Genomic DNA, 24,291 nt, shown 5'->3' with positions numbered 1-24,291 from the left:
GCAGAATGCATTAATGTCTAGTTACTTTCATGTCAGAAATATCAGTCTCTCTTTTCCAATTAAGCAAATCGGCCATGATGAAGTCACCTTTCACCAGCATTCTCCATGAAAAGAAAGCCCAAGGGAATCGATCCTTAGCCAAGAATTTTCCCCTTTTAGGAGAATTAGATGTGTGTGTGTGATGGCTGCAACACTGCCAAAGGGTGAGCATTCAATGGTACCTTCAGGACAAGGTCCTTGTCCTTCTCTTCAAGAACCATGATGGACACGGGCATAAATATTTCAAGGACTTCCTCTGATTTCATATCACTCCAAGTCTAGGCAGTGATCATCTAAGGATGAGACATTATTACTGAACGGTTGCTAAGCTTCCTATGACAGGAAATTAGGATGGGATCGTTGTTAGTCTCCTGCTCAGGGAAAAAGGCAACACATATCTCTTTGTCTGCATTTTTGCACTGAGGCAGCAATCTTTGGGATTATAAATTTTCAATTTTCAAGTTGTTGTCCCTGGGTATTGTCTTCAAATTCAGGTCTATTAAGCTTGGAAAAGAAAGTACAGCAGTGTTGCCAACTTGTATATTTTTACCATTCCTCCTATTACATTTAGTGTTCTTTTCCACCTCTAGTTCCAGCATGGTTATGCATGAATCTTTGCTTTCACTACAGAAAAAATGTTACTAGAGAACATGGCTTTGTGTTCAGTTGAGAGGGAGGACTAGAAACCTTGACAAGGTGAAACCTAAAGCTTTAAAATTCAGCGATTATTTAAAAATCTATTTTAAAAATTCTCTTGATGATTTTGGCTTAGAGTCATCTTTTTTTCCCCCTTCTTTAAATTTTGGAAGCTTGTATGTCAAATGGTATGCTCCTTGAATAATCTCATTCATTCTTAGGTATATAATAATAATAATAATGATGATGATAATAAATCTGTTCTGCTCTTTGAGATTTACCAGTGAGAAAGGAGAACCCTTGAGTAGTGTTAACTTATGTTTTTAAGAGTGGAGGAGTTAGTTATATTAATGAAAGCTAACTACTTTAGCCCCTGAAAACTAGTTATCCTAGATTTCCTCTATCATCAGTAGGTTAAGCTGGCTTCTGCTCCGATTCACTCTTACCTGCTTCCACTTGCTTCCTGGAGGAGTGTGTCTCTTAGGAAAAGCCAAGGCTTAACAGCTCCCTTGGCTAAAGTTAGCTGCCACTGACCAACCCTGCTGCCCCACAACCCAATACTGAAAAGATCCTGATCTAGCAAAGCACTTGGAATAAGTTTATTTTTAAGCACCTGACAACTTGACTTAGTTGAATGCCTAAAGCTAAAAAGCTTGCTGAAAAGGTTGTTGGCTCACAGCCTGTATAACTTTACCTCTGCAAGTAATTAGGATATACAGTTAAACGTACAAGCATTTGTAACAGTTGTGCAGTGAGCATACACACACACTCCAGGTGCCTGGAGCCTCAGGCAAGCCTTGGAGGCTGCGTGCAATATGCCCACACGAAAGTGGGCTGCCCAGGCTGTGAACCGGCCGACCCAGGTGCCACCCTTGTTAATGCAAACGTGCGGGCTGCCTCCTGCAGAGCAGGTCCCAAGGCGGCCCGCGCCGGAGGAGTGTGACTCTTTATTCCCCCCTAGTGGTTGCTCTGCGCAGAATTGGAGCCACTGGCCAGGAGAGCCGCACCTGACCCGAGGGACAAGAAGTGTGTGACAAAAGCACCTAGTTCAGTCCCTCCCCGTCATCCTGCCAGAAGGACAGCACTGCACAGACAATGCTGCTGTAGTGTGACCGTGGCAGGGAGGGTAGGGGAAAGGTACATTTTTTTAAGGAAGAGTATTTTATGTTCTTAGCTAAGTAGTTAGTTTTTGTATCCCTCAGAAAGGAAGAAGAATGCTCCTCTCAGCTGGTATTACAAATCTCTCATATAATTATTTGTGGCCTTGGGTGTTAGTGCTGCTGAATATGAATCTGGTCTATTCATCTTTATGATAGTACTGAGAGTGCTGCTTATCAGGCTAACTGGTAGTTCTACTTTGCTTCCTCATAATGCCTATCTGTAATCTCCTGCGCTGCACTTAAATTGTAAAATCTTAGAGCAGATCTGACCTTGGAATGCATCCTGTACCTACAGCCAGGTCCTGCTCTGCAATCAGTGTGCTCACAGAAGTGCTACTACTGCTTTTACCAGTATTTAAATTATGTATGGCCAAACAGAAGTGAGGCAATTATAAAAATGCTAAAAGTGGATATAAGTGAGAATAAAGTCTTGAAAGAGTAGGAGTTTCTACTAATGGTTGGATTGGTCATATGGCATGAACTTTTTTTTTTTTTTAAGTTTATGATTAGGATGAGAGAAGGGTGTTCCTAAACTATTGGAAGGGGGAAGGTGAACATCATGAGTGAGAACAAATCACATAGCACATCTGAGAACAAAGTCAGTCAGAGACTTTCACCCATCCTCCAAGAGATGCACCGGGTTTAGGAATCTAGGTTTTGCTAGTGATTCACTCTTGTCCTTACTGCGACTGCAGTCTTGAGGATACTGCAAGCTTTTATGTTCCACAAGGTTCCTGTCCTGCAGGGAACAGACAGTGTTTTACCACAGGCACAGATCACAATATATAAAGGACAAAACATCCAAATGCTTAAGTTCGAAGCACCAGGAGAAGGACGATACAAAGAAATCCTTTCTATTTACCAGTAAATTGAGTCTATTCCAGATTTTATAGTTGTACAGCTCTTATCTTGATGTAAATGTAAAAACATAGGAGAGATATGCAAAGTTGTCAAAATTCAAACTGATACTTGCTGAGGATATTTTCATTTACTGAGGAGGTTTAAAAAGCTCACCAAATGAAACAAATCAAAAATCTCTGCACCAATGCATTAGCCCTTTCAGTGATGTTATTCCCAGTTCTGTTTGCTAGCTTAATATGGGTTAAAAGGTAAATTTGATATTTCAGAACAACAAATTAAGAGGCTCCAATTGGTTTTGACAATGCAGTATCTGAGCAAATCCATTTTTAGTGGAATAATAAAGTAAGAAGCTAGATGGCAGCTTTCTAGGTCAGGATTGCTAGACCTCCATTATTTTAAACAGCTTGAAGCACTGTAATATTCAGACAGTGTGTGAATGCTGTTCTAGAAAATTTTACAAAAGGGGTTGTAAATAGCATGCTTTAGGAACAACAAATACGTATATATTATGCAATGTATCAGATGCAGGGACTTAGGGATTTTATTTTCTTGAAGGTAATTTGGAATGAAAGAGTCCAAATCTCTCTAAATCAATAAATTGGAGCATTTTTTTAAGGAAATGTAAGTTGTATTTTCTATGAAATAAACATTCTGCAAGAACCTCTTTTAGTTAGCTATTGACAAATGGGTCTCTTACCTCTGCATGAAGTAGATAATGACTTTGTATGGAATATCAAGCTCAACAGAAACAGACTATGGCAATGGAAGACAATCCTTTTTTATATATATAAAGTTATTACATAGAAAACACTGACAAACTGAAAACTTCATCAAGAAACAATCACCTGGTTTGGGGAATATTGCCTTTTTTAATGTGCCTGATAGTGGCTTTTTTTTTTCCCTAATTACTTTCTGAAAGGTTTAGTAAAGAATTTCTGGTGAAGATTTTTGGTAACTGAAGCACTTAATGAGAGTTACAAAGCATGTGCAGATCATCAATAAATTCATATATTGTTATTACAGATTAATCTTAGACATTAAAAAGTCTGTTTTGCACTCCAAGTGCCATCTGGAAAGAAAAAGAAAAAAGAAAAACTTCCCACAGAGCATATGGATCCCATTTTAGCCAGCAGAGAGAAGATTGTTGGCTTGGCACAGGGTATTTGTGACCCACAGGGTACCTTTACAGCCAGCCAAGTCATCAGTTTCCTTTACTGCTGGGCAGTGGCAGCTGACTCTTGTGAAGAATCCCTTCTTCGCCTTTAAAACCAGAGCATTTTAACTCTAGCAGTGATGAATGGGTACTTAAAGTGCCCATAACTTGGCAAATTCAGTGCTCGTGTTTGAACTTTATTCCTGACAGAATGGATGACTTGACTGAAATTAGGCGGAATACTGTGGTAGTCAGGAATATATCATGGGACTCTGGTGAAGTCCTTGATCTAAGTAAGTCAGAACACAAACTGAGACTGGTGACTGCAGCTTTTCTTTCCTTGGTGAAAAGAGGAAGACGTGTGATGATAATAGTCATGGTACTCAAGAGGTGACACCATGGAAGAACCTCAACAGAGCGTTGCCACAAGCTTTTTAAAATTAAAACTACTGCCCTGTGTGCACATTCCTGCAGCCATTTCTGTTCCCACAGTTCACAGTCTTACACAGGAGATGTGCACACTGCTTATGTTTTTCATACACAAATAAACTCCTATGAATAATATTGTTTGGCTTTAAAGAAAAATACCTATAAAATAAATCATAGGATGGCACAAAATGGAGAATATTTTATAGCTGGGTTGTAAAGTAAATTAGTGTGCAGTATGTGCAGTAGCTCATACAAAAAGATTGCTGAGAGAAATATAAAGTTATATGTGTCCCTGTCAGTGTCAGAGGTTTTAAAAATGTGTCATGGTTGCATTTTAAAATGGAAGTTTATTTTTAAAGAGCAGTGTTAATATCGGTTTTTTAAAACTCTTTTAAAGTATCTGAAATTAAAACAAGATTTTCCTCATAATAACCCAGGGAACAACGGAGGGCATATCCAGATCTGTGCTTTTTTTGCCAATAGTCTATCTTGTCACCGAGCCTGTGCTCTCTGCAGGAGACACCTGCACTCCCAGACGTGAGCGTTCAGGGAGCTTTCCTGACTAAAGAGCCACTGGAGACTTACAAGCTGAAAACAGTAACTGAAGTGGTAACTTCAGGCTACGTAAGGAGCTGCTTGTGGTCTTGCCTCCCTGTACTGTCTCGTCTGTGTCAATGGATAATTTATCTGTTAAATGTTATAGGAGCTGGGGGATGATGGGGTGCATCTGTTGAGAAAGCTAAATGTGCCGTGTGCTTTTGGCATTGGAAGCTTTCCCACCCACACTGGCTTTGTTAGCATGTCCCTCAAACCAGCTGGAAGGGCTAGATTATATCTGGGTGAGGATTAGCAGCAGGGGGAAAAAAATCGAGAGAAATAGGCAGTAAAAATGTCAGCAAATTTCAGAAAGGAACTAAACAAAAACAAACAAAATCCCTCAAAGACCTTTAAAACTGAGGTTTTAACACCATAATCTTAGGATCTAACTAAAACGCACAACATGCAGTCACAGATAGTTATGCTGTCTTTAAAATCTCAGTTTAAAAGTTCGGTTCTTTTCTACCTGTATTGTTCATAGGCTTGTTTCCCTTTTCAGTCCTCATATTATTCTATATAGAGCAGTAGTCATTCACAGGTCATAGTTTAAGCAGGTCTAGAAATACTGCTGCTTTGAAAAGACACTTCTAAGTGGGGAGTTACAAAGAAATATGCTCTGACTTTGGGATGATGGGAAGGAGGTATCTTTCAGGAAAGGAGGAAAATTTTTATTTCCTGGCACAGTCTGAGTTCTGGTGAGATTTGTGAAATTAAAAACATCCTCATCCGATGGGAATCATTAGAGCCACTGTGAAGAACCTGAATCACTAGCAATTACCCTTATGATTGTATGAACCTCATTAGGCTGATTAAACTAGCTTAGGACTGCATTATTGTAGTGGCACCAGGCGAAGCAGCTGTACTTTGCAGGAGACTGTGTCCTAAAGCTCCGAGCTGATAGGAGTATTGGAAGACTTGCTAACAACATTACAAATCCAAATAGTGGCTACTGTAGAAAATAAAAACTCCACCTCACTGAGTCTGGGGTGAAGCAAAACTGAACTTGTTCCAGCCAAACCACTCCAAAGTTCCCGGAGCTGGAGCTAATGCTACAGGATGCACTGCAAACTCCCTTTATAACGCAGACTTAGACCTGAGCCCCTTCTAGGTAGGGTCAGTAGGTCTAAGGTCTAGGACAGTAACCAGGGCTTTGAAGTCAAGCAAGAGTTGATGGCTGTGGGAGCAAAATTCAGGATCTTTTGGCTGCTGACAAAATTCATCCTTTTCTCTGAATGTGTCTGAATGGGCTGAATCGCTGCTTCATTGGGAGCCGGCAGCCTGATGCAGCAGATGTGCTGAGTGTTCCCGATACCTGCGCAACCTTCAAAGCGGTTTGGGGCTTTTTTTTTTTTAATTGAAAAAACCCTAAGATGTGCGTTTTTCATGTTGGCATTGTAAGAGGGGAATTCAGGTTCAGTGGAAGGGCCTTTGCAGAAGAAGTGTCAGATGCAAAAAAGTGTCTTTCTTAGCGCTTCTTTGAAGAGGAAAAATATAAAAGGGTCTGACCCCGCTTCCAGCAAAGGTGAGGAACTAATTGCTTGAAGCAGAGAGAGAATAAATGCCGCTTCCTTGATGTAGACAGGCACTCGCTTTTCCCCTGCAACCACCTGGAAATTTCTCATGCACTCCGAGGGGTTTTGGAGCCGGGCCCTTGGCTTCCGTAGGGGACCATCCTGCCACCAGGGAACATCTATCTGCAGAGCTGCCTGCTTGATTTTATTAGGCTCTAGCCGGGCATTTCAGAAGTGTCGTTAGAACGGCAGCGTTTAGGGATTTAAGAAACGAGGACAACGCCGTGGCCCCGGCGCACTCTGGGGGGAAGGCTCCATTCCCCGCACCCCGCGCGACCCGTGGGCGCCTGTGGGGCCCCTCACCCCGGGCGCTCCCGCCCGAGCCCTTTGGACCAAGGGATGGGGGAGACCCGGGCGGTACCGCAGAAGGCAGAGCCGCCCCCCGCCCTGCCCCGCTCCCGCCTCCCGTGCGCGGCGGCCCGGCCGTTAACGGGCGCCAACGGCCGCGGCGCTGCCGGGAGCCCCGGGGGCGGCGCCGTCGCTAGGGCGGCAGCGCGGCGGGAGCCGCCGCCGTTGCCGCTGCCGTAACCAGGCGCGCACAAAACGGCGAGGGCAGCGCGCTCGGGGCCGCCGGGCAGCTCCGCCGCCGCCGCCGCGCGCACCATGCCGGGCTCCGCGCCGCTCCTCCCCGCGCCTCCCTGAGCGCGGAGCGCCCCGCTCGCCCCTCCGCGCGGCGGAGTTGGCGCCGCCGGCGGCGCTCGGGCTGCCGCCCCCTCGCAGCGCCGGCCCGCGCTCCTGCCGCCGCGGCGGAGGCAGCCGCAGGCGGCAGCAGCCGCCGCCGCCGCTGGGGGAGAGGAGCGTCGCCCCCCCCCTCCCGCGCTCCCCATGGCGTCTCACCAGCAGACCAGGATCCAAGCCTACCTGGAGAGGAACAAGATCGGGCCCCTCTTCGAGGTAAGGAGCCGCTCTGATGAGGGGCCCCTTCGGCGCTGTGCCCGGCCGATCGCGGCACTTCACGTTCCTGGGGAGAGGCGATGTCCCCGCGTCGCCCGTCCGCATCCCTCCGATCCCCATCCCCGCCGCCGCCTGGCCCCGCTTCCCGGCCCCGTCCCGGCGCTGCCCCGGGACGCGCCCGCGCGCCGCGAGCGGGGCGAGAGCCGGGCGGGAGGGCGAGGCGCGCCCCGCTCCGCCGGGAAACCCCCTCGTGCCGGCGCCTCGAGCGGGCTTGTCCAGGGAAAACTCCGCCGTGATGCTCCTCTGGGCAATTGTATTTGTTGTCCGCAGTCGTGCGCTTGGGAACAGTGTTTTGGCTATAGATACTCACTGCTGTTAGGAAGATGCATGGATGTGCAGATTTCACTCTTTTGTGCATAAACTTACGATTTGAAAAGCTACTAGAGCAATCACAATTATTACTATTTTAACATCCATTTTCTAATGCCGTTTTTACATCAAAATGCACATATATTATACTCAGTAGTATTATCCTGAGACTTGTCTCTTTATTTTTCTGTATTTAACTTGTTCTCAATCAAGCTTACTACGTATGGCATCTGTGTATTTACTAAAGGATTCACTGAAGAAAATAGTGCACTGGATACTTTGCCTTCAGTCCATGCTTTGAGTAGCATTTGCAAACCCTTGTAAGCCCCAGATTTTGTTAGAAAACTAATTGTCGGTGGTCAGGTTTTACGTTTTGCACAGAGAGAAGCTGCTGTTACCCATTACGTTGGTTCAGATATTTGCATTTCACGATAAATAAGACCCCTTCAGAGAGAGCTATAAGCGGATGTGAGGGAACAGTGATGAGTTTCCTAGTTCCAGTTTTCATAAAAATTGAAGTATTTGTGTGGTTCAATTTCTGAACAGAAGGCTTTGCTTTAATCAATGCAGTTGCTAGGGCTATATAGCTAACTGATTTCTGTTTATTACAATAGGGATTAAGTGTCTCCATATAGTTGAGGAGCTAGGCCTTTGATAGCTCTCTTTTTCTTCCAAATTTTCTCTAACTGACCTGTTGTTTTACACATAAAAATTCAAACCAACTTTACTCGGTGTCACTGTCCTGAATAGTAGGATGCTTTAACTACCAACAGGGGAGGAAAAAATGAAGAGGTTCTATTGGCTATAGCATTTCGTACATCACTAAATATTTTATTGATTGCTAATAATATAGAGGCTTTTTACATCCCTTAAACTGTCTACAGATTGTCTACATAGACCTCAATGGTAGGCAGTGAATGTAAGATACAGAGTTGTAGCATTCATGCAGCTGGGAAAAGTTACTTTAATCGAAAACACTGTGAGAACAAGGATCTTAATTCTTATCTTCCTCACTTCCTTAATAGCTCCATCTTCTACCTAAAATCTACCTGTGCTTATTTCATGTTGATAATGTGTTTTTTGTTCTCAACAGTTTTTTGGTGATTTGCAACTTGTACTTGATCTTGTAGCCCCTGTAAGGGGGAGGCATGTTTCTAAACTCAATGAGAACTGCTCAAAGACTATGCATAGGCTGAAGCTTGTATTCTCTACTAGCATTCCTGTTGCCTGTGGGGTTCTTGCCTATGGGAAATAATGCATGTTCACATTCAGCTACACCAGTTTTCCACACCTTTAGAAGCTTTGTCACATCATGAAGAAAAAGAAAAAAAAAGACTTGCACTTCAGCTTTCATCCAGAAACAACTGGACTGTCTTCACACTGTTTCTGCTACATTCACCCCTCTTCTGGTTTTGATGCTAGTGAAACACCCGATGCCATAGATGACAGCCATCTTTTGCAGTGAGTACTAATTTTCTAATACCAAGTCAGAACAGAGTAGACTAGGATTCAATTTTCTGCAGTGCTGTTTGCTGAGCAGACTGTAATTGTTCAATACGCTCTTCCACATTTTAGGAAATGCATATAGTAGAAGTGAGTAACTGAGGGCAATCTTGAGAGAAGAAAATGAAGCTTTCTAAGAAGGCAGCAGTCAGTGGTGATGCATAAATAGATTATATTGCCCACCTGAACAAATGAATGACTAGTGATCAGCAGGAATATTACTCTATATCTTAGATGATTATGTTGGCACGATGGCAGGAATACTGACTAGGCTGATTTCTGATGAGGAGCTATAATTGCCCACTCTTCCAGTCAAGAGCCGTAGATGTTGTCATTCTGTTACAGTTGCTTGTATTTTTTTCTTCTGATAATGTATCCTCTCTCTTGTGTTTTTTCTCTCCTTTACCTATAAGGGCTTTCTATACTTGATTAGCCAGCAGCATCTACCTCCTCTTTAGGAGTTAATCTTCACCTACCTACTTTGTACCTTCAGCATATGCTGTCTATGAAGATGAGCACATTTTAGTTCTTCTTTGAAGTTCTGTGTGACTTGACACTTGTATTATCTTTCTAATTGGTGCAAAAGAGGGAAGTATTCAAGAGAAGCACTCTGTGAGAGGCAAATAGACTATAGGCTCTTTCTTCATTAAAAAGTTGTTTCTATCTTTCTATAGAGAAAGGTAGGAGTAACTTTCTGGAAAAAGAATTAATGAGCTTATCAGACTGACTCAGCAGGTGTCAGTCTCCTACTGGCTACCACTGTCTCTTAAAGATTGTAGGAAGTCTTGCCCAGCTAGTTGGCAAAAGGTAATTCCCAGATTCACTTGATTACAAATGTTTTTACCAGTTAAATTCTTATTTATGGTTTAAAAGTGAGAATAGATGTGGGTAGGAATTAGTGTGTGCATCTGAGACTGCATCAATTTTGGGACTTCATGACAGATTTTAAGATGAGCTAGATCCTTCAGCACCATTTCCCACCATTGAATGTATGTCCTCAAATAATGACTTTTGAAAAATTCTTATTTAGCTGCTATTTCAGCTTACAGGTACCTAAGTTTGTTCGTTTGTTTGTTTTACAGTTAAAATCCTTGTGAATCTATAAGCAACTTCTAAATGCCCCAAGCCATGCAGGTGTTAGTAGTGCTGACAGTAATAGGGTCTTAAGCCAATGCTCTAAACTCTCTCAATTTTCATGAACTGATGAACTGACTCCTCTCTTATCCTGGTTTGTAGGGCTTTTATTTTTATTTGTTTATTTGTTCCTTTTAATTTTAAAAGCTTAAGTCTTCTTCCTCTAAGAGTTCATTGGCGTCTGTGAATACCGTGGATGGATGCCTAGTTTAGATTTGAGGAATGCCCTTTAGAAACGCCTCTCCTCCGGGATTTTGTGGCAATACTCAGCATAGCACTACCTTATCTTTTTTTATATTGAACTCTTTGAATGCAACAAGATTTCTAAATGTGGACTATTTCTGAGAAGAAGCTGCGCTGTTGTTTTTTTCCATCTTTCTGAAATGTGAACAGGAGGTGTGTGCTTAAAATTGGCTGGGACAGAGTATTCAGAATCAGCACCCACTCATTTCTGTCTGAGTGAAGTATTGACCCACTTTGCATTTCAAGCATCCAATCCAACAAATCCATTTCTTGCACTAATAATCTCAATGAATAATCCTGAAGCCTGTCAGTGTCTGTACTTCTAGACTTCAGTACCTCTCTGTCTCATCAGGATCCAGTTGTGCTCCCAGAGAGGTTTTTCCCTCTGTATTTGAAAGCTGGATCAACAGTCTTAAGAACAGATTGCAAGAAATTTTTGAGAGTTCTGAGATAAAGTTAGTATTTTTAGATTTTTCTTATTTATAGAAATGCAGCTAAGAAAAAAAAAAAGAGCAGGTATGTTGTTGTCATGCAAACCATAAAACTGCAATTCCTTTGAGCTATAAAAAAAACAAAACAACACTTCTTAAAATAAACATACCAAAACCTTGGTTATCTGAGAATTGTTTCTCAAAGAAATGTGGGCTTGGAACTATAATTTTTCATTTTGAACAAAATAAAGACTGAGTTCGTACTACCAGAGTTAGCCTGTTTCCTTTTAGCAGACAAAATTTCTGAATGGAATATAAAAGGAAACAAACTGCTTTATTTTTGGTGTGACTTCCTTTTTTTTCCTAAATGAGACCGTGTTGTGCATATATGTTATCCATTGACTTTCTGCAGATAATTTAAGCCAAATTTTAACCAAAATAGCTGTGTTTCTAACTTTAAAAATAAATGTAAGCTTGGACACATTCTAACGCATCTGTTTGGTGAATAATGGCATTTATAGTGCCCTGCGTATTGGCTAGTCAATGTTTGTGAGTTAATCATGGAGTTTGGATCATTTTCTGAAGCAACTTTCCTTTCAGATCTTAAATACACAGAGGTAGAGACGGTCATCGCAGTTACCACTTGAAAACTTCTTACACTATTAAAGTGTTTTAAGGTGTAATACCTGTGAGGTTGATCATACTAATGCTCTTACAGATTTGTTTTCTTTTAGATTTGCCCAAATGATAATTAATTTTTGCTTTATGATTAATTGGTTAGATCCTGTTTCTAGCATTCAAGAGTCTAGTCTGGATCATGTGAATTCATACAGAGAAACATTTTATTTCAGGCAACTAGATGGAGCCTTTGAAAGGCAGAGTTCTTTAGTACTTTGTGAACATAATTTTAGGTACGAAGTGAATGTTGTATCATTAGCTCTCATTGTTTCATCCTGGCATTCCCTCTTTCAGGGGCACCAATAGTAGCTGTTTTTTTGGAGGGGATGTGCAAACCAGCAGTGATCTGGAAATGGTCACAGTGTTATGCAATGGGGGGTAAGGAATGATAAATAAGACTTAGCTTTTTTTGTTGCCTGCTACAGTAGGGCTTTGGGGTAGCTTTCGTATGCACCGAAGTAAAAGACCTGCTTAAGAGGAATGGAAAAAAAATGAAAAAAGTGCTCTGAGATGCAGACATATCCGTTGTGTTTCAGAATATTGCTATGTATTCAGATGGTTGCCTTAGCAAAGTTGTCTTTAAGATGAAACAAAGAGCGAAGATCCTATTGAAAACTATGGACAGACTTTTTCATTAGCAAACAGTTCCATGAGCAATAACTTTATGCTTTTTTGCTTGGAGTTTGTGGTTACTAATAAGGTGGAAAAGTTGAGTGAAATTTTCCCATGGTTGGGGCATTCAAATTGCTTCTCCCCTGTGGAATCGGAACTTAGAAAAAGAGTTGTTTCCTGAGAGAGAGCGAAGAAGAAGAATATGTTTTGTTCCTGCTACCTGACTACTTAATCTCAAAATATTTGCAGGAGCTTGAGTTTTTGAGGACTCTGCTCTGGGAACTTGACTGAAATTAGCCAAAGGTTTAAAAAAAATAATGGGAAGGGATAGTAAAGGAGACTTCGGTACAGGTGTGCATGTGTGTCATCACAAATATATACACGATAATCACATAGACCTTCCTTCCACAGTGGCAAAAACAGTACTTTTCTGAAAAAAAGATTTTTTTATTGCCTATATGAAATTGATTTTGAAAAACTTGCATCTACAAATAAGATGACTTTGTTTTGATTTCTTTATCAACTGCATAGTAGCAATTAAATTTGAGAATTATATCTAAAATGTGGAATGATAAAATTAACTTAAAATGAAGGCTGTTTAGCAGTTTTCTTATACTTTCTTTTCTTCTAATGTTTTTAAACCTTCACAATGACAATTACATTGTTTCTTACAAGGGGAAGCAGAAGGTATAACTTGTTCACCATAAAAAAAATTTCTCTCAAAAGTATTGTAAGCAATGTTGATTTTTAGGCAGATAATTGCATTTGTGTAAATTCTTATAATTATTCTTATTGCTTCTTCTTGTAAAAAAGGAGATATTGTGCATTCTTGGGGGAAGGAATAAAAAGTATTTATCTTGAACTGAGCCCTTGTATAAATGGATATATGTGTAGTTATTTATATTGTTATATGTATATTTATATGTTCATTTAAACAGCCTTGTTCCTTTTCTTGGAAATAATTTTGCCATACTACATCATTCTAAATTTATTATTAGCTTCTCACTTTGTAGCTAGGAAGCTGAGGAGTAATTCCTCCTGGAATTGCTGACTACGGTTTACCAGCAGAGCCTCACTACTCCGTGCTAAGGTCTCGAGCTAACACAAGTTTCTGCTTGAAATTAAAATAAAACACTATGACTCTTCGGTTTTTGCTGTTGGACATGCACTGGAACAATGATGGTTTTAATTTTTTGTTTGGCAACCACTGTAGTAATGAATCAATCTGAATGTTTCTTTTTGCCTTTTTGTCGCATTATGATGCAACAAGTCTCTTCCAAGTTTCGATTATATGCAATACATTGTTAAATAAACCAGCAGTAAGCTCTTCAGCTGTTTTGTTTCTTTTGATTAATCCAATCTTTTGTCACAAACTACAAATATGAATGTGAAATATTAAATAAAAGAAACTTAATGGCTTTAATGTAGTGTTAGAACTTGAACATTAGAAGTGTAATATCCAGGAGCATCTTAAGATCACACTGTTTTACATCCTACCTCTAATCATATTTTTTCTCCTCTTTGTCTTTGCTTCCCACTCGCTGCTTTCCATTTTCTGTCTTTTCATACCTTTCTCTCTCACGTCTTTCTGTTGAATGTCCAGTCCTCCAGTGGCCAAGTGCGTATCTCGTTTCCTCGTTATCTCCAATGCTTGTTGTTTTTCTTCTGCAGTTTCCTTCCACTGTTGCCTTCCAACATACTGCCCTGTTACCTGTGTTCCATCCTGAATTCTGAATTTCTTGCTACCTACCTGCAGCTTCCTTTCACCTTGTGGGTTGCCATGCCTCGCTGAGGCTGTTCCCGGACACCCAGCACAAAAGGCAGGGACCAATAAGTTGTTCTCATTGGTCTTGTTATTTTATTTTATTCTATTTTTTGAGAATATATTTGTTTTTATATGATTGAGGGATAATGGGGGTATTTTATTTTCTCTAGATTTGAGAGATGGCTTCAGGCATTTTTATGTTTGACAACTACTGGGCCAAAGACCCCAAGCCCTTAATGTCTGTACTATAGACAAAGAGAAAATTGGGGTGTTATGTACTGTTCTCAGTAGTCTTCCCCTTGCATATAGTTGCACTCTTTTCATGCACTCCTAGCCACGAAATAGGAGGGAGGAATTTCCTCCCTGCCACCAGAAACTGTGAGGAATAGTTGAGAGAGGAATAGTAGAGAGCCCGACCTCTGGGTGAACACGTTTTGTTGCCGGAGCCCGGAGACGGCCACAAGCTCAGACCGGAGAGAGCGGCTGGTGACACTCAGATTGATTATTTTGTGTATGTATGTGTGTTTGTGTGTGCACACACTAGGGAGAGCACCAAAGCACTCTGAAGTGTCAGGATATACCTGAGAATCCTATGTGTGCTGCAGAAACATCCTGTGCAAATGCAGTAGGTGCTCTACGTTCCTCCTCCGCCACACTCCCTAACTGCACATATCCAGGCCCATTTGGCATGACATGCTCAGTCCAAGATACACACCTGGGTATGTATCTTCCCAAATACCTTGCAGATTCCTTGCTGCTCTAGTGAGAACAGAGAGGGCACGCCAGGAAAGTGCAAGCTGAGGATGAGCGCACCTTTTTGCAGGTGCAGAGATTTCTGTGTGGTGCTGTAGTGCTACCCATAACTGCTCTGAGCATGACTAACCGTGCAGAGGAGGCAAGCTACACCTCACTCAGTTTAAAAACTAGAGCTTACTAGTTAGTTAGTTTAGAGCTAACTCTAAGCTCTTTCTGAGTGCCTTGATTCAGAAACACGCCTGTAGGTACAGTCTACTGCAATGTATAAGACAGTGAAGCTATCAGAATCGGGTTGAGTGTGGACTTACCCATACAGAGGAAAGCAAGGATACACAAACAGAAGACAAAATTGTCTTGTTAATCCAGACTTCTTACTCTATGAAGCAAGTACGCCTGAAAGAAAAAGATAGCAGGGGAGAAAAAGGAGCAAAGGTAAACTCAAGAGAATTTATTTTCTTCTGTGTTTCCCTATGATAAAAGAAAAAAAGATTAGACGATAGAGTTGATTAAAATAAAGATCAGCTTAACATTTACTTAAACACTAAAGAAAAACTTGTCAGTACATAGACTACACAGTAGCCAGGGTCCTGAAATGGCACTTTGCTATCTAACTTCTCATTTCTCCCCGTGATCGCCTGCTGCGTTGCTTAGATGTGGTACTCTGTGCTCGTGCTTTGTCTGCCTTGTTTATCAGCACGAGGCTGCAAACTCCTCTGCTTCGCACAGTTTTCGTATGGTTTAGGAGGTTTTGCAGCGAGGCCCTGAGCTCATTATAGCACTTAGGCTTCCTGTTCTTCCTTTGTGCTGCCTCAGTGCCTGCCAGGACTATTAATCCCCCTAATTGGTGCCACGCATTTAACAAATTGATTTCTCCTCCCCTCTCCCCTGCTCAGCATGGCTGTTCAGAGCCCTGCTCCAGTGCAGCCCATGCAGCACGTTCTGGTCCCACAGGGAGCTCTGCTGTAACAGACGAGGCCCCTATTTACAAGAGTAACCTCAACTCGTAACCAGGCAGATTTAGACTTCCATTAAAATTACAGCAATCAAATCCTCAGGAAGCTTTAATTGGGCAATCTCTGTCATGGCTGGGGGCATACTTTCTTTTGTCAGAAATGAACAAGTAGATCTATATGCAAGTGTTTTGCAGGCATTATTTGCCTAGTAAAAAGTTAAAAATGAAAGTAACAATGCTTTGGCTGGTATTAAAAATTGCTCTCAAGGCCAAAAGCCTAGAGTGTCTTTTAAAATTACCTTAGTCAATAAATAGATCTCAGCCTCTAGAAGTGAAGAGTTTGCTAGTGGTCATCAGTCTTGACGGAGAAATGCTTGACATGAGATGGTGCATCTAACTGCAGTTTAAGGTGCAATTTTACTACCCTTCCCTCTCAAAATCACTTTTACTAACAATTTAAAGCTCTCTATTGTTAATACAGTAATACTTATTTAACTATGTGATGAGAGCAGCCACTTAATGCTGCAGCTTGCTTGGAGAAGACACTCATTTAGTCTTTTTTTTTTAGAGCCTACCTCAGAGGCCAGCTAATTCAAATATTAGTACTCACCATTTACAATGACTTCTTTAAAGCTGCTTTTGTTTTTTATTGCCATTTTTGCTTCTGTCAAAAATATTTATTCATTAGTTTACATTTTTATTGCATAGATTCATTTCCCTCCCATATTTCAAACTTGCATTTTACATAGAATAAGAATGGCTTTAATATTGCAGTCATATATGTAACCTAGTTAACCTATAAGATATAGAGTAGAAAGTACATCCTGCTTATGTAAGCTGATATTTATTTAGCTGTCCCCATTATCTCAGACCTACTTTATTTGTGGGCATGATATAGTGTCAGCCTTAAGCCTGTGTGACCAATGCACTTTCTCTCCCAAAGGCCAATAGCATCCTCTCATTTCAGAGACTTTTTGCAGCTCAGTTCTCAGTTTTCAACTGTTCTTTAAAGCTAGTGTAATTTTTCACATTACTTATTTAGGTGAAGATTCTGTAAAGATTTTGGCCTGTAATAGCTCTTGAACAGAACAAATCATGAGTAATCACTAAGAAAAAAATGTGAAGATGATACTATTTACATACTTCTTTTTTTTTTTTTTGGTAGTTTTATATACAAATCTAGATTTAAGTGAATCTCATTTCAGCTTTTGAGTCATGAAGTGCTGGTGATATACCAAGAGAAAAAAAGGAAAAAGATAAAACAATCTGGTCAATATTTGGTTGGGTCACTTGCACGTTAGTTAATATCTGTTAATGCCCTTTTCTTTGTGTGCTTAGGATATAAGGTTTGCTGCCTCCAATTCCTGTAATGACATGATGCTGAGCAGGTGAGAGTAGGTCTAAGAAAATGAAATTTATAGTCATCATTTTTGGCAGGTAATGGGGAGCAATGTGCAAATTAAATCTGGAAAGAATTTTTTTGTTCTTTTCTTTGTTCTTGTTGAAAAGGACAGTTCTTTCAAGTTGTGTTATAGAATATGCTTTTAGAAGTCATATGTGATTACTGTGATAAATATAAATAAGAGAACCAAAGAATCATAGGATAGAATCATAGAATCATACAATGCTTAAGGTTGGAAGGGACCTCTAGAGATCATCTAGTCCAACCTGCCCTGCACACGCAGGGTCACCTAGAGCACGTGGCACAGGACTGCGTCCAAGCGGGTTTGGAAGATCTCCAGAGAAGGAGACTCCACAACCTCTCTGGTCAGCCTGTTCCAGGGCTCTGTCACCATCACTGTTAAGAAATTTTTCCTTAAGTTCCCTTGGAACTTTTGATGCTTCATTTTTCATCTGTTTCCTCTAGTTCTGTCGGTGGCCACCAGTGAAAAGAGGCCAGCACCATCCTCCTCACTGCCTCCCTTGAGGTACTTATAGACACTGATGAGATCCCCTCTCAGCCTTCTCTTCTCCAGGCTGAACAGGCTCTCTCAGCTCTCTCAGTCTTTCCTCATAGGGCAGATCTTCCAGGCCCCTGATCATCCTTGTAGCCCTGCGCTGGACTCTCTCCAGCAGCTCCACATCCCTCTTGTACTGTGGAGCCCAGAACTGGACACAATACTCCAGATGTGGCCTCACCAGGGATGAGTTGAGGGGCAGAATCACCTCCCTCGACCTGCTGGAGACGCTCTTCTTAATGCACCCCAGGATCCCATCGGCCTTCTTGGCCATGAGGGCACACTGCTGCCTCACGGTCAACTTGTCGTCCACCAGGACACCCAGGTCCCTCTCTGCAGAGCTGCCCTCCAGAAGGTGAGTCCCCAGCCTGTACTGGTATCTGGGATTATTCTCCCTAGATGCAGGACCTTGCACTTGGCCTTGTTGAATTTCATGAGGTTTTTCACTGCCCAGTTGTCCAGTCTGTCCAGGTCCCTCTGGATGGCCGTGCAGCTCTCTGGGCTATCAGCTAATTTTCCCAGTTTGGTATCATCAGCAAACTTGCTGAGGGAGCACTCTGTGCCTTCATCCAGGTCATTGATGAATAAATTGAACAGGACTGGACCAAGGACTGACTCCTGTGGGACACCACTAGCTACAGGCCCCCAACTAGACTCTGCACTGCTGATCACCACCCTCTGAGCTCTGCCATCCAGGCAATTCCTAATCCACCTCACTGTGCACTCATCTATCCCACACTTCAGAGCTTGCCCAGGAGGATGTTGTGAGGGACGGTGTCAAAAGCCTTGGTGAAGTCAAGATAGACGACATCCACTGCTCTCTCCTCATCTATCCAGCCGGTCATTCCATCATAGAAGGCTATCAGGTTAGTCAAGCAAGATTTCCCCTTGGTGAATCCATGCTGACTACTCTTGAGCACCTTCTTGTCCTCCATGTGCCTGGAGACAACGGCCAGTATGAGCCGTTCCATCACTTTTCCGGGGACGGAGGTGAGGCTCACTGGCCTGTAGTTGCCTGGGTCCTCCTTCTTGCCTTTTTTGAAGACTGGCGTGACATTGGCCTTCTTCCACTCCTCCAGCACATCCCCCATTCTCCAGGATCTTTCAAAGATGATGGAGAGGGGGTTAGCTATGACCTCTGCCAGCTCCCGCAGAACTCTGGGGTGCATCCCATCAGGGCCCATGGATTTGTGGATATCGAGGTTCCTTAGGTGCTCTCTGACCCAATCTTCCCCTACCCAGGGCAAGTCTTCCTCTCTCCAGGCTTCTTCTCTTGTTCCTAGGGCCTGGGACTCTAAAGGGCTGCCCTTGGTGAACACCGAAGCAAAGCAGGCATTCAGCAACTCTGCTTTTTCTGTGTTGTTCGTAACCGGAGTGCCCACCAGCGGACCCACGTTTTCCCTGATCTTCCTTTTGCTGATAATATATTTGAAGAAGTTTTTCTTGTTATTTTTAAGTTTATGTTAGCGGTTTATAAACCTAACTCTGATCTTTTTGTTTGTTTTTTACTTTGAAACTAATTATTATTTTTTAATATAGAAAATGAGATTTGAAACAAACAAACAAGAAATTTATGCAAATCGAAAATGAAGATGATAGAACCCAATTACGTGCAGCTGTAAAGGAGGGACAAATACAACCCCCGTCTGATGGGGCATCTGCTGCGCAAGTGCAGATGTACAGTGGTGAGCGCTGAATGTGTTGAATACTACAGACAAGCTGTTCTTCCACATGGGCTCCATTTTCCCTTCTTTCGCTGAAGAGAGGAGTCATTTTCTGGGGTACTCTTTTCCGGGTATTATCATGGGGCATTCAGTCCCTGAGGAAGAAGTGTGTTGTTTGCGAAAGTTTTTTACTCTTTTTTTCCTGAGTTATGTGAGGATCTGCTCTTCCACATGGTGCTGCAGAGGAGGTGAAATATGCTTGAAATATGTTGAGTCTGAAGAGCTTGAGAGTGGCGTAATAAGCTTGTCTCCTGTCTCCTCTGATGATGATGATGATAACTCTCTCTGATTTGTAACATGATCTGCATGAATGGAATTGTGCACTGGTCAGAGGTATTTTTTGGCTCTGCGATTCCAGTAGCCAAATGTGAGTGAAAAAATAATTCAAAGATTGGTTCCACACAAGATGTTTTAACTGTGCATTAGCAAAGAGAACTAATGTTTGGATATGGAAGTAACATGATTATTTTAATGGAAGACTCTGCTGACACATGTTTTCAAACGAAGTCTTCCAGAATTAAAATAAAGCATAATATTTCTCATATGAACAAAGCTAAAGATTACTTGGACATCAGTGCTGACCTTAGTGTGACTTCTGAATTATGTCTGCCATTCTTGCGTTTTCAAGCCTTTTAAGGAATATTATGGTGTCTTTTTCTGGGTGTATTTTTAGTTTTGCAATAGGAATATAACAGATATTCCCTCCTATATAAAGCAAAATACATAGCTGGCGAAGAACTCTACTGCCATGATGTTGTCATGCTGACTTCAACAAGGGAAGGGTACCATGTGGACAAGGAACTGTCCAGACACATTGAAGAAGAGGACTCTTGCTCAAGGTTTTTAGAGTTGCAGCACAAGGATGAAGATGAGATAGATAAGTAAACAAATGTGGTGACAGGATCTTGGAGGAATGGTAGTATGTGCTTGCATTTGTCAGAAGATAAATTGGGGGCCTGGTTTATAACTTGTTGTAGGAGCAGTCAAACAGGCAGCTTGCTGTTTATCTTTAATAGCCTTTAATAGATTCTGTATGGTTCTAGCTGTAGACATGCAAGCTCTGTGTGTGCTCTGACCTCGACACTGAAGTGTCTGCTTTTTCAGGAGAATCCCAGAACCATGGGTCTGGTTCTGTAGCCCTATGCCAGACATGAGGCAGCTGCATGAGGCAGCAACTGCTTGCACCTCCACAGGCCTCAGGAGAGCAGAACCTGGTACTGCCAGTGGGAATCAGGTGGGGAACCTGGGAGGGTGGCTGGGGGAGTACACAGGCCTCAATGCTAATATTTCCCTTCCTTAGCATTTCTGGGTTTGTATCTCTCGCACCTGATTCTTAATGCATTCTAAACCTGAATCCTTCAAACCTGCACTGTTTAAGCCAAAATGGACGTCTGTGTCTTTTTTCCTGCCTAGAGCTGTGCCCAATGTTCAGTTTGTTTTTTTATTTGAGTATGTTGTGATGTTTTTCTTAGCAGTGTCTCTGCTTTGAGCAGAAAAGGTATCTTACTTTAATTTGGCTTGAAATGAGGAGATTATACATGAAGGCAGAAAGTGTTAGTAATCTGTCACAACTTTGAAAATAGCGTTAAGAAAAAAGAAGTAATCACTAAAGCAGTTTCTGTCTTCTCGCTTGCTAATAGGAAAAATCATACAAGTAATTTTGGTTTAAATGATGAATGTTAAAAATGTGTATGGAAGTAATCATATCTGGATTTTATTTCAAATTGAACTGGAGTTATTAACATATATTCCCAATTGAGGCTGAAGATAAATAGTACATTGATATCCTACAGAAATAAGACAGTTGCTGGTATCCCACAATAGCACGTCATAGTACATGTTCTAAGTTTCCCTTGTATATATATGAAAAAAATAATTTGGTAATGAATGTCAATGGATTAGTTAAAATAACTAGTGTAAAAGTGTTACTTAAAATAGGAAGTGGAGATATTTTTATTGACCTTTAGGACATAGTATGAGTTATGTAGAGCCAAACTGATTATGACTGTGTGTTCTCGTAGGTATCTGAGAGCTATCAGGTGTCTGCCTGTGGGGATCTTCAATGGCTTTGGCGATTACTCTGACAAGATACTGTCTATCTTTCATTATCTATAAAAGGCAAATTAGCCTGACCTTTTCTGTGGGGAAAAAAAAAAAGGATAAAAGTAGCTTTAAGTCAGTCAAGTAACTTCTTTTATGTGAAATAACCTTTCGTATTCTTAACATGCTATATTAAAACTAGCTTGATCAATACTCAGTCTCATTTAAAGTCTTCCAGCCACATAGGCAATATGTAAATTTTGCAGCTATGAGTGAACCCGTTGTATTTCACTGTGGTAGAAATGAATTTACATATTTTATTCTGGCAACAAATTCTGATCTTTCCAATTTAGAAATCTCTGTTGTATTGGTGCATACTAAACATTTAGTTCTATTTAAAAACTGACTATTGGTATGAAGTCGCATGAGACCAAGTCAGTTTCTCACTGGTAAATAATAGGAAATTAAGACACATATCTGAATAGATATTCATCTATTCAAAGTGTATGAATACAACTTTTAATTAGACTGAGTATGACTAACAATTGTTTAGGTGCTGTATTGAAGGAAGGTCTCTAAATGACATTTTAAGTAAAAGCCAAACATCAGGGAGCATCTGTTAACCTCACTTTTTTTTTTTTTTAATGATCACTAGTGAAGCAAGTTTTGGCTTAACTTATACAGGCAACGAAAGTCAGAAGAAAAATATTAGAATTTGCTAACTCTGGACTATCCAAATTTACGCTAAGAGTACCGACTGAACTTACTGAAGGATATGTCCAGAGCTGACTAGTGAATCTCAAGTGTGATTTTTCTGCCCTTCTCTTCTGTATTTGTAACTGCTAAGCAGCTACCAGCAGTTTCTTCTTTGCAGTGTTATGCAGTACTACCATACTCATAGTAACATCTTCAGGAAACCCTTGCTTAGAAGAGAGCTGCAGAGCTTGGCTGTTTTTCCAGCTTGGATTCTCTTACATAGTGCTATGGTTTTGCAAAAAGTTGATGTTTTTCAAAATAGAAATATAAAAAGCTTGCACAAAACTGTTTTTACCTACGTTTTAATGTTAACTATTGATATGTAAATGTCATATTTTCATTTTGTATTTCTTCAGTCCCACTATACCAAGAAAAGATTATCTGAGGAGAATATCAGACCTTTTTAATGTGATTATTCATCATTAGTTTTTGTTTTGCAACTAGCAAAATATTGACAGGTGGTTATTTAGAATGATGAAATACAAAGGGAAGAAGCTTTAGATAACATCAAAGTTTCATGTATATTAAGAGTCATTTTGTGTTATGTGTAAACTGTTTAACTTGATAAATGGCTTACGTGAGAAATTTATTACCTACTTGTAACTACTAGGATACAGCACAACCTATAAAATCAAATTTATGATAATGTAATCTTAGAGCATGTAAATGTTTTCCACAAATAGAAGGAATTAATGTTTTTATGCTTAGAGGAAGAATTTGGATTGCATTTTATGAATAATGAATATATTGTTTACTTAAGTCGTCCAGTCATTGCAATGATAATGAATGCATTCCCTTGAATATATGCCTAACACCAGAGAATCTATTTACCATTTTGTGCATATGTACCCATAATTAAAAGAAACATAGTGAATATGTTCAGTATTTCCAGATATGTATGTTTTCTGCCTAAAAGCAGAAAACCCTCTTGTGTAATGAGGAATTGATACCAAGACATCAAAGAACTTGCAGTTCTTGTGAACAGGGACTCTCAAACACAAGCACATTAGATTCATGTTGTTACTAGGCATTTTTGTGATTATCTGCAAGGCAAAAATGTAATCTTATTATTCAGTTGTGTATGCTACAGGCATACAAGAGATGGAAGAGTAGTAAAGCCGTGTGAAATGGGAGAGAGGAGAGCAGAGCGGCAGGTTATCAGACCTCTCTGGCTCTTAGGAGTTTGTTTTAAAAAAATTAGTTTGGGAATGCCTACCCAAAGGCCGTGGTGCTGTTGAAGCAACAAACCCCATTTGCAGTAAAGAAGCAGGGGCATTAGGAAATATTCCTTATGTCCTATAGATATAGGGACACCCTGTCCCTGTGCTGGTGGAACCAACAGTGCTTCAGGCACCCAGTGAGGCAAGTGTGTGTCCTTCTCATGGGAGAAGTTCAGGTGGGTTTTCAGCAGTGTCGCCCCAAGTCACTGGGTACAGCCAAACTCCAAACTTACATCCTTGTTCTCTCTTCTGCCAGAGAAATTTAAGAGTAACTTGTTGAAAACTGAACTCTTAATTCCTCAACCAAGTTTATCAATCAACATCATACTTCTGCTACAATGTTTTTAGAAGTAATTAGAATGATGTTGAAAGAAGTATAAAATCATGTCTTGCTTATTAAGTTCTTCAAGCACTGGCAAATCAGTTTTATTGTGAGAATGGGAATCAGCAAACAGCATTAGAGGTGATAAACATTTATTTCTGGTAAACTTTTCTTACGGTAATTTATGAGCAGTATATTCAATATGTGATTCAATTCTGCAACTTTATTTGCATTTTTTAACTTCACTGGGATTATTGATCCAGTGTAGCACTGACAGGTGTGATTTGTTGTTGCATACATTTTGAAAATGTGTTCTGTCTTAATTTTGGACTGGATGCAAATAAAAGGGATTTTATCAATCCTCAAAACATTTATATAGTTAGGTTCTAATAAGGGACTATTTTTTTCTTTGGATAGGCTCCTGGAAAGAAATGCATAAAACTTTGTAGTTACAGAGCAGTGATCTAATTCATTTTGGCGTTTTAAGC

The 24,291-nt window shown here is 40.9% G+C and overlaps 1 protein-coding gene across 1 annotated transcript in view; it reads left to right on the top strand.

Moving 5' to 3' along the window:
- The first annotated feature begins 7,220 nt into the window (after positions 1-7,220).
- CUNH8orf34 (chromosome unknown C8orf34 homolog) overlaps positions 7,221-24,291 on the top strand; it is a 132,939-nt gene continuing 115,868 nt past the window's right edge. The window contains exon 1 of the mRNA XM_088529744.1: positions 7,221-7,340. Coding sequence (XP_088385870.1) covers positions 7,272-7,340 — 69 coding nt within the window. The 5' untranslated portion in view covers positions 7,221-7,271. The remainder of the gene's footprint in view (positions 7,341-24,291) is intronic.

The sequence above is a fragment of the Tinamus guttatus genome, unplaced genomic scaffold (genome assembly GCF_059628265.1).
Source record: "Tinamus guttatus ecotype Peru unplaced genomic scaffold, ASM5962826v1 Tinamus_guttatus_pri_ptg000343l, whole genome shotgun sequence".
Lineage (NCBI taxonomy): Eukaryota > Metazoa > Chordata > Aves > Tinamiformes > Tinamidae > Tinamus > Tinamus guttatus.
Note: the sequence above shows the minus strand (reverse complement) of the source record. Positions and strands in the feature narration are given on the sequence as shown.